Genomic DNA, 13,562 nt, shown 5'->3' with positions numbered 1-13,562 from the left:
AACCTGAGATTCATCTTGTTTTCTGTCTTTATGCTCTATAAGTCTTGCTGCCATCCTGTTTGAAGAAGCTAAAAAGAAACAAGAGGCTAGAACTTATGCAGAGTCCTTAGAGCTTGGTTTAGAGCAGTGCACTAAGCAGATATATATACACAACGTAAAGACTCTTGAATGATTGCTCCAACCCCACTCCTTTCTTCTGGAAACTAATTTTTTTTCCAGGAGAATCCAGGATGTGCATGTGATGTAGAATATGATGTTTCTGTTCCGTGGGTATTGATTGTGACTGAAAGCTTCAAAGGTAGTACAGAGAGTTGTAGAAGAGAGTTGTAAAAAGAGTCTGACTTGCAGCTGTTGCACTGTTCTCCTGGCTCTTTATTAACTGCTCTTATCCATCCAGTTGGCTAGCCAGCAGGTTCTTATGTCAGCAGGTAATGTGACTTTAAGACTTAATAGATATCTTATTTACCTTAATATGCTGATAACAGTTGCTTCCAAGAAAAGCTAAGGTTGCTTCAACAGAATAGTTCATTGATACTTTTGTACAATAATCTTGAATCAGCTTAGTAAGCCCAGTTGGAGATGACACTTGTGTGCTAACTACGGTTAATTCAGACACTTACCTAGAAGAAAGTTCTTGTTCTGGTTGAAATCCTTCACGGGAGATTGGTGTGTGCTGTAAGTCAGTGTGCAATAAAGATAACAGCAGTTTGCTGATGGTAGTCAGCAAGACTATAAATACCTATTGGTCATCAAAAACATGCTGAAGAAGAGAGGAGGAAGATCAGAGAATGAAATAATAAAATTAGAAATCTACCCTGAGGTCCTCTGTAAACGAAGGCATTGGGACTGGCTTGGGTGATTGTCTGTCCACGTGTTCCTAGAGTTTGATGTGGCAGCAGTCTGCAGAGTTGGATGAGCGTCTCCAGTGCAAGAAGAAAAAAGCCTTGGAAGAGCTTTGTCCTCAGTAACCAGACTGACTTCTGGTTACTTCCAAATCTGTGGCAGGATTCTCTAAACTGAAGTGTTGGAAGTACTTAGCAGATAATCTGTTCCTACGTACGCGCTGCCCTGTGTGAAACCTCCAACCTGAGACTGTGGGTTTCTTTCCAGCCCTGCCTCTGCTGCAGGTGTCTCGATAGACACGCTGAAACTGGCAGTTTGCTGCTGGCAAACAGGACCTTTGGCTTGTATTCAGCCCCTTCATCAACAGGGATTAGTGTGCATTACATCTAGGAGGAAATTAACCCCCAAAGCCTTTCCAAAGTGAAATGCTGGAGGGCTTCTCTGTTCAAGCCAGTGAGTAGCTGTTACGACTCTAAATCTAATAATCGGCTGCAGCAGAGCTTCTGGTGGGAGTTTGGCTCAGCTTTCTCTGCTGACTGGCCGTCATCCTTGCTTCTTTTGTACACTGTTGCTTTTAGCTGAGGCTGTTGTACTTCTGATTCGGGGGGATCAAGGCCTGTTCTGGAGTGTTTACACGCTCAGCTTGTGTTGACATCAAGAGTACAGGCTGAGTGCTTTTAGCCTTACTGACCAAGCCATTAAATTTGATCAGTGAGCGATGTAAAATAGTTACTGAGCAAATAAGCAACAATGTTCCTGCTCAACACCCTTGATTATAGGACACTGTTGCCCACAGACCCTTGGGAATGGAGTCCCCTGGTTCCTCTGCAGGCATATGTAATTGGCTGTGTTTTAATTTGTATTTGGATACAACTCTCCTTTCCTCATCTGTTCCCAGTGTGGAAATAGGTGAGAGTGTACGCGGGGAGGATGTCTACATTGTGCAGAGTGGCTGTGGTGAAATCAATGACAATCTGATGGAGCTCCTTATCATGATAAATGCCTGTAAGATTGCCTCAGCCAGCAGAGTCACAGCTGTCATACCCTGCTTCCCTTACGCTCGGCAGGACAAAAAGGACAAGGTAAGGGATGTGGTAAAGGTTTCTACTGGCAAGATAAATGCACATCTCAAAAGTCCTGACTGCTGGATAGGGATTAAGTGAAGTTTAGTATGTAGAAGACAATATAAAACTTAATTTCTTTAAACTTCAGGGCATTAGACTGCAAATTCATCTTTTCATAAAGATCTAGTTCTTGAAAATACACCAAGCTGTAATCACCAGCTGATGAAAAGATGCAATGTTAATGAGTACTCCTTTTAGTAACTGCTTGTGAATCATTGCCTAGAAGTGGAAGACTGACATCTTGATGAAGGAGTTGAACTTACCTTAAATACTGTTTTTTTTTCCCTGCACTAGAGTCGAGCTCCAATCTCTGCCAAGCTGGTTGCAAACATGCTGTCTGTGGCAGGTGCAGATCATATCATCACCATGGACCTGCATGCATCTCAGATTCAGGTAGGAGCTAAAACCAGGGAAGTACTTACCTGCTGCAATATGAGCCTCTTTACTGCCTTGCAGGCTTTCCTGATCTGTTGTTTGGGGTTTTTTTTACACACAGCAATGATCAGGACTTGGGAATGTGGGACTAGAAGGGACTTTTAGAATCAGTCAGATCCCAGAGGATGGGGAGATGGATAACAGGTTCATCTGTAAATGAAATTATAGCTGTTCTTGATCAGATTAAGCTTAATGAGCACTGTGTAAAGGAACGTTGGGCTAGTAAATGATCTGTGCAACTTCACTGCCACACTGTGTATTCTTAACTGGTCCTTTGAGGAACTTGAGATGGAGAATTTGCTTTGTCAAGAGTGTTCTTAAATGTTGAGTAGAGCTTTCTGATATTTACTGAACTGTCAGGGTGAAGTGAGCAGTGCTCTGTTTGACACAGTGGCTGGTGATCCTGCTGCCCAGAGCTTAGCTGTGCCTCCAGCTGTACTGGCACAGCTGCTTAGAGGGTTCAGTTCACCAGGGCAGTGATCTGAGAGCCTGTGGCTGACGAGATGGGCAATCCCATTGGTATCTGTTTAGTGCCACCCTTCCACATAAGTTGGCTTTGGGGTTTTTTTTGACACTGCTGGTAAATTGAAGATTATTCATGTGTTTTGCTGGCTTAGTGAACAGAATAGTTTCACAGAGCAATTGAAATCTTGACAAGAGCTGTGTAAGAGAAGTGGCAAGAGCGTATACCAGGGAGAGAAGGGACAGCAAGCTGTTAAATTATCAGTCTTGTCTCTTTCCACCTTGAGCAAGTGCTCTGAGACCAAGAAACCATCTCAGTGTGACTGAGAGGGATTTGGTAGAGGGGAGGATATCCGTTGTATTGCTGCAAACACTTTGAGTCCAGAAGGATAAGGTAGTTACTGCCTGGTGAAGTAGGTCATTGACAGGCTGCCTGTCGTTTTGACAGTTGAAAATGCTGCCATTCACACTCCAGTATAATTTCTTCCAGTATAATTTGCCCAGAAATACTTTCTCTCAGATGGAAAAAAAAAAAAATCTAAGGGAGCACAGCTGAGATTTTCAAAAAGACCAGAGCCCAGGGGGATATGCCTCTTCCCTGAGAAGAGGCTTGAGTTGTGATGTGTGCCATAGGGTTGACCTTTCACCAGCAGCAATGGTGAGATTCAGTTGAATAATTGGGTTTGTGTATATAAGCTTCCAGCATCTGGCTGGTTTCAGCCTGGTTCTTGTAGTTGCTGGGTTGCTGAGCAGAGAAGGAATGATGGTAGGAAGGATTTGTTACCCCTATACCTTGAAGTATCCCTCTAGAGTAGCTGCCCCCACTCCTGTCCAGGATTAACTTCTGGCTTTTGGTGACCTTTGAGGTTTACCTGGAGGAGTCTGCTGGGTCAGTGGAAAGCTGTGGAACCAGATGCATTGGCTTAAAAACAAATGTTACTCAAGCCTTTTTCATGGGTTTCCTGTAGATGCAAACAGTGTAGGTAATGAGCTTTAAAGATTGACTTTGTAAACAGGCAGCTAGCTGCTCTGGAAATGAGTGTGTTTGGTGCTGGTTTTCTGCACCCTCTTAGGATAGAATTGGTTCCATGTTGTGGAGGTGTCAGATGTAAAGTGTTATTTATGCTACTAAACTATTTTTGGCTCTGAAGACTTCTTACATTACTGTTCTGTGTATCCCAAAGACTACTGCTCTTGCATTAAGGGAAGTAGAAAAGAAAGCTGAAGGCTGTGGAAAGGTGGTGGCTGTCTGCCTGATCATATAGCAAGCTTCTTCTAACTGTTTTTGGAATGTGACCTTCAGCTACATCTGTTCCTCTCATCTTCCTTGCAGGGTTTTTTTGATATCCCTGTTGATAACTTATATGCTGAGCCTGCTGTACTGAAGTGGATCAAAGAGAATATCGCGGAGTGGAAGAACTGCACCATTGTTTCACCTGATGCTGGTGGAGCCAAGAGGTAAGCTGTCAGACAGCTCACTTGAGGTTCTGCTTAAATTCCTGAGAGTGCTTGTGATCTTACTCTTAAGACACGTTCCCTCTGCCAGCCTGCCTCCTGTAAGACAGTCTGCAGCAGCTAGGGCAGAGTAATCAGATATTCTTCCTAGGGAATGTTTAGAGGGTTTCTTGGGCTACGTGGGGAATTAAATAGTTTCTAGAATCACAGCTGCATAGGTAGGAATTGTGCAATTACTACATCCCTTGGGCTAAAACAATTTTTTTGTAGGAGGGTCATTATGCAGGTTGAAGGAGGGAATAGTGCAGCTCCTCCCCTTCTGCCAAGACAAGGTCACTGCTGCTGGTTAATGAAACGTTTTTATCCAGGCTGTTTTCTTTGTAGTATTAAGCTTAATCTGTTGAGACATTTTCTTACTTTATTGCTCTTGATTTGAGTATCTAGCTGGGACTTCAGCCTGCTGCTACTCTTCCTTTTCCCTGAGAGCAAGAAAGATAGATGGTTCCTTTCCAAAAAGCAGCAGCATATGTTATAGCACATTTCTGCTTTGATAGTCTGACAATCTGCCATCTTTCTGCAGAGAAACATGCCAGTTTGTGGGCAGTTCAGAACGTTCTCAGGTGCTTATAAGGAGAAACTAGGCTGTTCCTTGATGTTTGTGTACAAGGGCTGCATGTGAACAGTAAATGGACACAGATGTATTCTTTAATCCAGGACTGTCACACCAAAATACTGGTGTGTGCTGACCTGATTCACACACTTCAGAGTGTTCTAAACTATCTGTTATAAACAACCAAGGGATAACTGGCCCTGTAGGTCACTGTATGTCTTCCTGTAGCTTTGTTGTGGGCTGTGCATTGGACAAGACCTTTTGTATATGCAGCTGCTTCTGTAGCTTGTTGTGTAATGCAGTGTATGAAATGCCAAGTCAGCCAGCTATAATCTGGCACATGAGTAAACCTCTTCAAAAGCCACTTAAACTGAAAGTCAATCTTAGCTTGTGTAATATTTTATGGAGATACTGCAGAACTAAATGCTCTAGTAAACAGTTTTAAACAGTCTTCTGTAGGACTCCCAGTGTGATGAGTCTGATCTACTGAGGCGAAGAGTCCACTCTTCTTAAGTGAAGAATTTCTTATGGGCATATGTATTTTGTTCCTTCTCACTCTTAATGCTTTTAAACTCTTCACTATTCATCATTATCAATTTGTAAAGTTTAGGTCCTTCTAGTAAGGTTGTTCTGTGGTCACTTTAACCAAATTACATGTGAGGTAGTGGACTTGTATTTCTTGGATGTATCCTCCTGCCACTGTCCCTGTGCCAGCACTGGTGTGCGTGACAATTGAATGTTTATATGAGTGCAAGTAGATCCCTTTCATAGTACAATTTAAGCCTTTCCAGCGTAGTATTATAAAGATGACAACTTCCCAAGCACTCTGATCACTTCAGGTTTGCCAAACTTACTGGTTAAGGTTTGTTTTGAGCTTTAAATGCAAATTAATTTACAGTGGTCTAGATGAAAGACTTTTATCTTAATCTAGTTGCTGTCATCAGGAGAGATTAGATCAGAGATTGCAGTTCAAGTGCTTGAAAGAAAACTAAGGTGGCAGAGTGTCTTCTATTAATTGCTTGGGAGCAGTAACGGATGTGGTGACAGCTTCTCTGACTGCAGTGGCAGTTTGTGTCTAAGAGTTTTAAAAGAGCTTCTATTGAAGCTGTCGTGTGGAGCTAAGAGCTGTTTGAAAACCTTTCTTTCTTCAGAGTGACGTCCATCGCCGATCGACTGAACGTCGACTTTGCCCTCATTCACAAGGAGCGCAAGAAGGCCAACGAAGTGGATCGCATGGTGCTGGTGGGTGATGTGAAAGACAGAGTGGCCATTCTGGTAGATGACATGGCAGACACATGTGGTACCATCTGTCATGCTGCAGACAAGTGAGTAGGGCTGACTGATTCTTTGCTAAATCAGAAAGCTGTTGTTAGTGCATGCTATGTAATAAGTTAATCAGATTGTTTGCCTAGTTAAAGTTCTCGCAGTGGGAACAGGTAGAAGACCATAGTGTCTTTATTTATTTGAAAAATGCTTGTGTTGAAAGTACATCTTCCACTAGACCATCACTGACTATCCTAGGTAGAACTAAGTGCTGCCTGGTCTGTCAACATAAGGTCATACATCTGAATTTCTATTAGAAGTAAGCTTTTCAAGCTTTCATATCTTCCAGCCCTTCTACACCAACATATGCAACACTCAGTATTAAATATCTGATACCTTGTGTTGGCAAAAAGGATGGAAGGTGATTTGTATGATCTGGTCCAAATGTCCCAGAGCTAAGAACATTTTTTTTTTCACTGTATACTTTGCCTGTGGTGGATTTTATGGTACTTGTTAAACTGTTTTCTTCTCACAAATCAAGAGTGGGCTCGAGTGGGGAATCAAAGCTAGCCTGTCCCCTAAGCATATGGTGTTGTCTCCTTTTGTGCTTGCTATGTACCCTGCCCTAATGTCAGTTTAATATTTGGCAAGAATTTCCCATCTTTCTCCTATTCCCCCCCGGTAGGCTTGTGTCAGCTGGAGCCACCAAAGTTTATGCCATCTTAACTCACGGGATCTTTTCTGGGCCAGCAATTTCTCGAATCAACAATGCCTGTTTTGAGGCAGTTGTAGTCACAAACACAATACCCCAGGAGGACAAGATGAAGCAGTGCCCTAAAATCCAGGTGAGCATCTACTTTCTCTTCTGTCACTGCTGGGAGGTGATAGCACTTGCCTGTACTCCTGTTGGTGAGGAAAACCCTGTAATACTGCCTAGTGCTGCAGCAGTTTCATTGGTACTGGAATCAGTGGCAGAGTTGACTAGTTCTCTTGTTCATGTTGCTGTGGGGTAACAGACTTGTTACACTGATAAAATGCAGCTTGTAATCCAGCTCATCTCAAACAGTTCATTTAAGTACATTTTTTTTCAGGGCTTTTTTTTTTTTACCTAGATCAGATCACTGCTCTAATGGGGCCATGACGTAAGCAAGCAGTTCTGTATGTACACTTTGGAGGTGTGATATGCTGATGATGTGTAATACTGAAGCAGAAGGAGATGGGAACTTGTGAAGTTGGTAGTGCCAGCTTCAGTTGTGTATCTATCACCTAACGCCCAGCCCTTTAAGCAGAGTGTCTCTACCTTTTGTGAGGCAAAGCAGACCTGGTCTGGGGAAGGTGAATGCTTCACCTCTGGTCATAACAGCAGTGCAGGTGAGCTGGAGAGGGACTGCAGTCTTGTCCCACAGGCATGTCTTGCTGGTTTGACTAAGAGCATCCGTAGTACAATGTTCAGATGCTTGCCAGAGATGAACAAAACCACATTGCCATCCATATGAAATCGAAAAGTTGGCCTCTTGATGGTCACCCTGTGTCTTGGGTTTTCCATTTAGGAATAGTACTGTGGTATTTTGTTTCCCAAGCTGAGGCTGACTTTCCTGGAAGAAAAATATTCGCTGTACAACTTGAGCTAGGCAGAACTTGAGGATTTCCTGTGTTAATGGACAGCTGGAAGTTGCAGCTTTACCTGAGCTTTCAGGCATAAAAGGTCTATCAGAAGCTTCAGGTACTGCTGTAGCATACACACAGCCAGGGACATCCTAAATACTAGCTTCACAGCACAGATATATAGGGCACAGGCATTTGGAGAAGTTCTGGAAAGTGAATGGCACTGCTAAGGCTCAGCTGTGTTGTAAGCATAGCAGGTTTCCCAGCACTGGGGTCTGGAGAAAAGGAAGTGCAACTGGTTGAAGCTGCAGTGAATTTTAAGCTGCTTTTGGAAGTAAGTTATAAGCTGATTGCAAACTGCTATTGAGTTGTATTTTTTTCAACACTAACTTCTGGATGATATTCCTGCAACTGAGCACTTCTAAAAGATGTCTAATGCTTTCAGCTTCTTTCCAAGCTCCTCCACACTACAGTTAATGTAGGCAAAATGTTTAACTAGTAATCAGAATGTAAACAGTGGTGGCCAAAGATTGCAGAGGAGCAGTTTTTCAGGCTCTCACTTAACACCTTACTTTTTTACACCAACATCTGATGTTCAGTGTTGGAAAATACAGAACTAAAGGATTTGTCCTAAGTCTCGTGCTCACTCTGCTCTGCAGCTCTTAAGTTTTTTTTCTTTCCTTGCATAGGAGGCAAACTGTCTGGAAGAAAGCAAATGTTAAATATGGATATCACTTAATTTTCTTAATGCACCATGAACACGGTGCTTCTTACTGAGACCACATATATTGAAATGCTTTAGTGGCTGGGGTTCAGAGCTATAGAGTTTTATTGAGACTTGATTTTCCTTCCTCCTAAGTGGATTACCCCACCAGGTGGAGCCAGCACAGTGACTGGGAGCTGAGCTGCAGCACAGTAGCTTTATCTTTCTTAAAACTGCTGGCAGTGATGGCAAAGCCTCATGACTCAAGGGAAGAGATCTGATCTTGATTTCAACTCCCTAACTTCTCTGCAACCTACACAAAGTGAATAAGGTGGTCCTGGGGTAAACAAACTGAGCTTAGGGAGTCTCAGCAAAGAAAGGTGACAGTAGACTGTCGTCCTGACAAAGATCAACAGTGAAATAATTCTTGTAGTGCTATATGTAGAATATCTTCAGAATTACATGTTAATAAATCCCAGTCCTGTGTAGAAGTCATTTGTTTGCATCTGGCATGTTATAAATCTGGGTGATGAGTTTGCTCTCTAAGTTTCTTGTAACTTACCAGCCATTCTTCCAGCCTTGATGTCTTTTCTCAGTGATGCTGATGCATCTTTCTTTCCCTCCAGGTGATTGACATCTCAATGATCCTTGCAGAGGCCATCAGGAGGACTCATAATGGGGAATCTGTCTCCTACCTATTCAGCCATGTCCCTTTATAACAACAGATGCCAGCTGCTGTTTGTATGGCTTTTTTTTTAAAAACCAAAAGTTGTTCAGCTTGTTGTAAAGTTCAGTAGAAGACTCTGCTTGTTCCAGTGCAGTTCTCCACAGCTCCTCCTGCTTAAGTCAGGCTTACTGGCTCTGATCCCAACACTGGGAGGCTGGGGGAGCGGAACTCATCTCTGTAACACTCCAACTCCACCAGCAACCCTGTGCATTGGGGCTCATCAGTAGTATTGACTCAATTCTGCAGACCTGTGGAGAGCGGGACTGACACATGGCTAATTGCCACAATTATTTTGGGGGGTGGGAGGGAGGGAGGGAGAGGGTTTGTCTGTGGGCAGGGTTAGATGATCTGGCACACGCACCCTAAATTGTTTGGGAAGTAGAGCTCCCTAGGACATGTTGATCTGGATCTACAGCAAGAGCCCAAGAGACTGCTGGCTGTCTTACCACTCTGTACCTGACAGAAGCCCTTGAAGAGCAATGGGGAAGGCTTGTATCTTGGCCAGGCTTGACCCTAGGTGAAGCCCTGGGGGACACCTGGGAGGTGGTTCTGCTACAGCTTCCTCCCATGAAAGGAGATCAGCGTAGCTTGCAAACTTGAATTAATCTTAATTAATGGTGAAATTAAATGCCCTTTAGCATGTTACACAGCAAAGTGAAGGTGAGAGCATAGTCTGTGCAGTCCTGCCTTGCTGTGTTAACTTAGTGGTGAAGGTGCATCCTGGACAAGCATTCTTCTCCCTCTTAACGTAGACAACTCATGGTGGTTGTGTGCTTTAGTTTCTAGTGTAGGCTAAAACCAGGTCCTCAATTTCACAGCTTACTTGTTAGCGATTAGAGGACTGCTGTCATGTACTATAGCTGCACCTTGACTTGCTGTGTGAATCCTTGATCCCTTTTTTACCAGTACACTAGTAAACTGAGCCTCTTTATCCCATAGTAGCTTGGTGGTTGCATCTAGCAAGGGCCTGCTCAGATGCTAGACCTAACGTGTAACAGCTTTGTGTCCAGCTGTCTTAGCCTCTCATTGTCTGCAGTCCTGTTGTCCTGTAAGTTACTGACACATTCTGGTTGCTTCTCCTGGATGCCATCTGCGTTGCCCTGAAAGCATTGCTCCTTGCAAAAGATAAACGAAGGAGCATAGGAGGTTGCAGGACTACAAAACCTGAAGAAGCCCTTGGAGTGGGTCTGATGCTGCTAATGAGTGCTTACAGCAGTGGGTTGAAGAGGCTGTGATATGTAGTACTGGGAAAACTGTAGATCTAACACCAGCCTGACAGGCAGCAGAGTGCCTGCAAGAAAAATACCAAAACGAGAGCTGGCTGAGGCTCCCAGATGTAGTGAGTATCATCTGAAACTTGAATGCTTAGTAACTGTACCAGACAATCGTAAGGTAAACTGTTAAGTCTCCTCTGGACTCTTACGGGGTCATAGACCAAGCTGTTTTATGCTCTGATTTTTATAAGCACTCCTCTTTTATTTGTTTTTGAGCTGAAGGAAGGGAAAAAGGGAAAAGAAGGAACTTGAAATTACTGGCTAGAGTAGTCAGCATGGCTTTGAGAGGCTGGGGTATAAGTGGAACTGAAAGACTTGGTTAAGATCTAGGGAAGTACTCTTTAGTTGTGCCTTTTACTGAAGACTTCTCTCCCTTCCTAGAACTTCTGTCCTGTGTCAATGTTAACACTTCTCTTACAGTGTAGGGTTTTCCTTTTTGTATAAGAATTGGTGTTTGTCTGGAAAGTGTGTGTCTCTTGCTTCTTTGCTTTGCATCCTGCACTGAGCTCTACCCAGAGTCGGATTCCTGCCTCCTGTATCGGAGCCCCTGCTGCCGCACTGCCAATGCCCTGAGAGCCAAGAACCAGGATATCGGAGCAGCAGTGTGAGGATTTTCAGCAGCATTTGTGTTTAAACTTAAGACCTGATGAAGGAATTAAACTTTTATTTAAAAACCACGGCCTCTGCCTATAAATGCTTCTAAAAACCTTACAAAGGTGATGTGCATCTTCTGAGTTGGGTCACTTGCAAGGTAGATCATGGAATAATGTTATTTGGAAGGGACCTTTGAAGGTCATCTGGTTTAACCCTCTTGCAGTGGGGCTGACTGAGGTTCAGCTTGGCTGTGCTCACATTGCATGGAAGGAAAAGCTTGGGACTAAGCTGCTTCTTTTAGTTGGTTGAGGCTTTTGTCTGTATCTGATTTCCTAAACTTAATTCTTAGAAGTGGTGGTGCAGTTTCTCTTGTGCTGTTCATATAATGTTCAGGTTGGGAAAAACCTGAATAGTGTAGCAAGTGTGAATGAAGAATTGCTAAATATCTTGCACAAAGCTCGTGGTCAGAGGAAGAAGGAATACATCCTGAGAAGCACTTGTTCTTCTGACTAAACCATGATCCTTTCTCATTGTGTATTGTAGACTGGAAAAGTATAAATGAAGTCAGAAGGATGAGATGGCAGGTCTGCAGACAGGTCTTTGGCCTTACAATAGACTTCCAAGCCTAGATTGAACATTGCTTCAGGAAACATGACCATGGCCTCAGGTAGACTTTTGCTGGGGATCACTACTGTCATTCACCAGTTAAAACATAGCAATAAGTGAACTGTGTATATTTTTTTTTCCCTAAAATAGCAGGGGGGGTGATGCAGGTCTTGTCAGGGTGATGTAGCAGCAGACTTCACCTTCCTTAGAGAAGAAACAGAACATGAGCTTTACAGACAAAGAATTGTACAAAGGTGATTGATGTGTATATACTGTTTTCTTAGTTACTTTAATAAAACCTAGGGGTTGGGGTGGAGGAGGGCACAGACTTAGAATGCTGTATGACAGCACTGTAGCTCTTAAAAGGATGGGTGATACACGGGGTATGAGAACTGTCCCAAGGATGGTAAGCTCTTCTGCTCTAAAAACTTCCTTCAGATCAGAAGAGCTGGATACTTTACCAGAGTTCCTTTCCTAAATTAAAAAAAAAAAAACAACAAAACCAAACAAACAGAAAAAAACCACAATACATTCTAATTACTAAACCTATCTGTAGGCAGGTTGTGACTGACTGGCTAGAAGTGACCATTGTGCTATTAGAGCAAGTGTGGCTGCCTGTTACACATGCAGGTAGAATTAAAGTACTTTCCTCCCTGTCCAGGACAGTCATGAATGTAGTACCAGGCAGCCTTGGGAAGGGTGTCCCTTCACTCCAGCATGGGCTGGGAGGAAATCACCTCCTCAGGTGTGAATGGCAGAGAGCCAAGTTCCTCCAGTGTCCTCCCAAGTTTGGGAGTGGTGCAGGGATGCTCATCCCTTAGCCCAGGCAAGTTCAGCTCCAGCAGCATCAGCCATGCTGTGAAGTGCTTGTGCTGTCTTGAGCTACCTGCTGTAGTGGAGGTGATTGTCCAGCCTGTCCTGGAGAGTTACTGGAGTGAGTACAGACCACGCAGGGTGCTCTGGAGGGGTAGTGTCCTCTCAGGCTTTCTTCACAGCTGCTGAAATACCATAGAGAAAGCAAGTCATTACTTCCCCAGGAGAAAATCCCAAGCAAGTTCCTGTGCTTTTGTAGTTGGAGAGCTGGAAGTGCAGGATGGAGCTCCAGCAGCTCCCTGCCACAGACAGCCGCAGCATGGCTGCAGGTCTGCAGATGCTGATACTGGTGTCAGTAGCTGTCTCATGTCTCTCTGCTGTACAAACAGCAGCAGAAGGAAACACATTAATCAAAAGTCCTGCATGGTAACCCGGCTCACCTGCCCGAGTAGCTGAAGCTGACAGGCAGGGTGGAGATGCCTTGAGCCACTGTGAAAGCTGGGCTTGCCATTTGTGCCTCGCAGGCTTGGAGCAAGACCAGACAAGTCTCAAATTGCTCTCACCAGCAGCTCCCTCCTGCTGCTTCTCCCTGTGCTCTACTAGAGTACAGTTGATTTCTCATCTCCTAGAGTTGGTGTTTCTGTGATCTAGAGAAGGCAGCAGCTCGCCTTGCTGCTGTTGGGCAATGGGAAAGCAGTAAGGGTTAAAAGAACGCCTTTCTCTAGACTGCAAGGAGCAGCAAAATCCACAGGAGGAATGAGCCCTGGTGTAAGACATAACAGCTCCGGTGTGCTGGCTGCCTTCCTGGGGCTCTCTGCTGCCATCCCAGTGGAAGGAAAGGGTTGTGGCAGGAGGCTGGGGTTAAAAATGAGCAGGAAAAAGTGAAGTGTGGCCCTGGGGAGTAGGGGGACTGGCTCGCAGCTGGGCAGCGGTGGCTGAAAGGTGCTCATGTCCTGGCTGGCTGTGGTAGAGCCCTGCCTGTTGCTGAAGGCAAAAGGCTGAAAAAAACCTCTCTGATGAGATAGAGAAAACCTCCTGCCTCCTTCCT

General features: G+C 44.2%; 1 protein-coding gene across 1 annotated transcript; it reads left to right on the top strand.

Moving 5' to 3' along the window:
• Positions 1-1,741: 1,741 nt before the first annotated feature.
• On the top strand, positions 1,742-9,758 carry LOC104527323 (ribose-phosphate pyrophosphokinase 1; the record flags this gene model as incomplete). The annotated part of the gene is made up of 6 exons (XM_010171006.2): positions 1,742-1,925; positions 2,262-2,360; positions 4,198-4,322; positions 6,081-6,254; positions 6,878-7,037; positions 9,127-9,758. Coding segments are annotated over 6 exons (835 nt in total), but the record flags the coding sequence as incomplete, so codon positions are not given.
• Between the last annotated feature and the right edge of the window lie 3,804 nt (positions 9,759-13,562).

This window comes from Antrostomus carolinensis, unplaced genomic scaffold (assembly GCF_000700745.2).
Source record: "Antrostomus carolinensis isolate BGI_N321 unplaced genomic scaffold, ASM70074v2 scaffold40166, whole genome shotgun sequence".
In the NCBI taxonomy this organism is placed as follows: Eukaryota; Metazoa; Chordata; class Aves; order Caprimulgiformes; family Caprimulgidae; genus Antrostomus; species Antrostomus carolinensis.
Note: the sequence above shows the minus strand (reverse complement) of the source record. Positions and strands in the feature narration are given on the sequence as shown.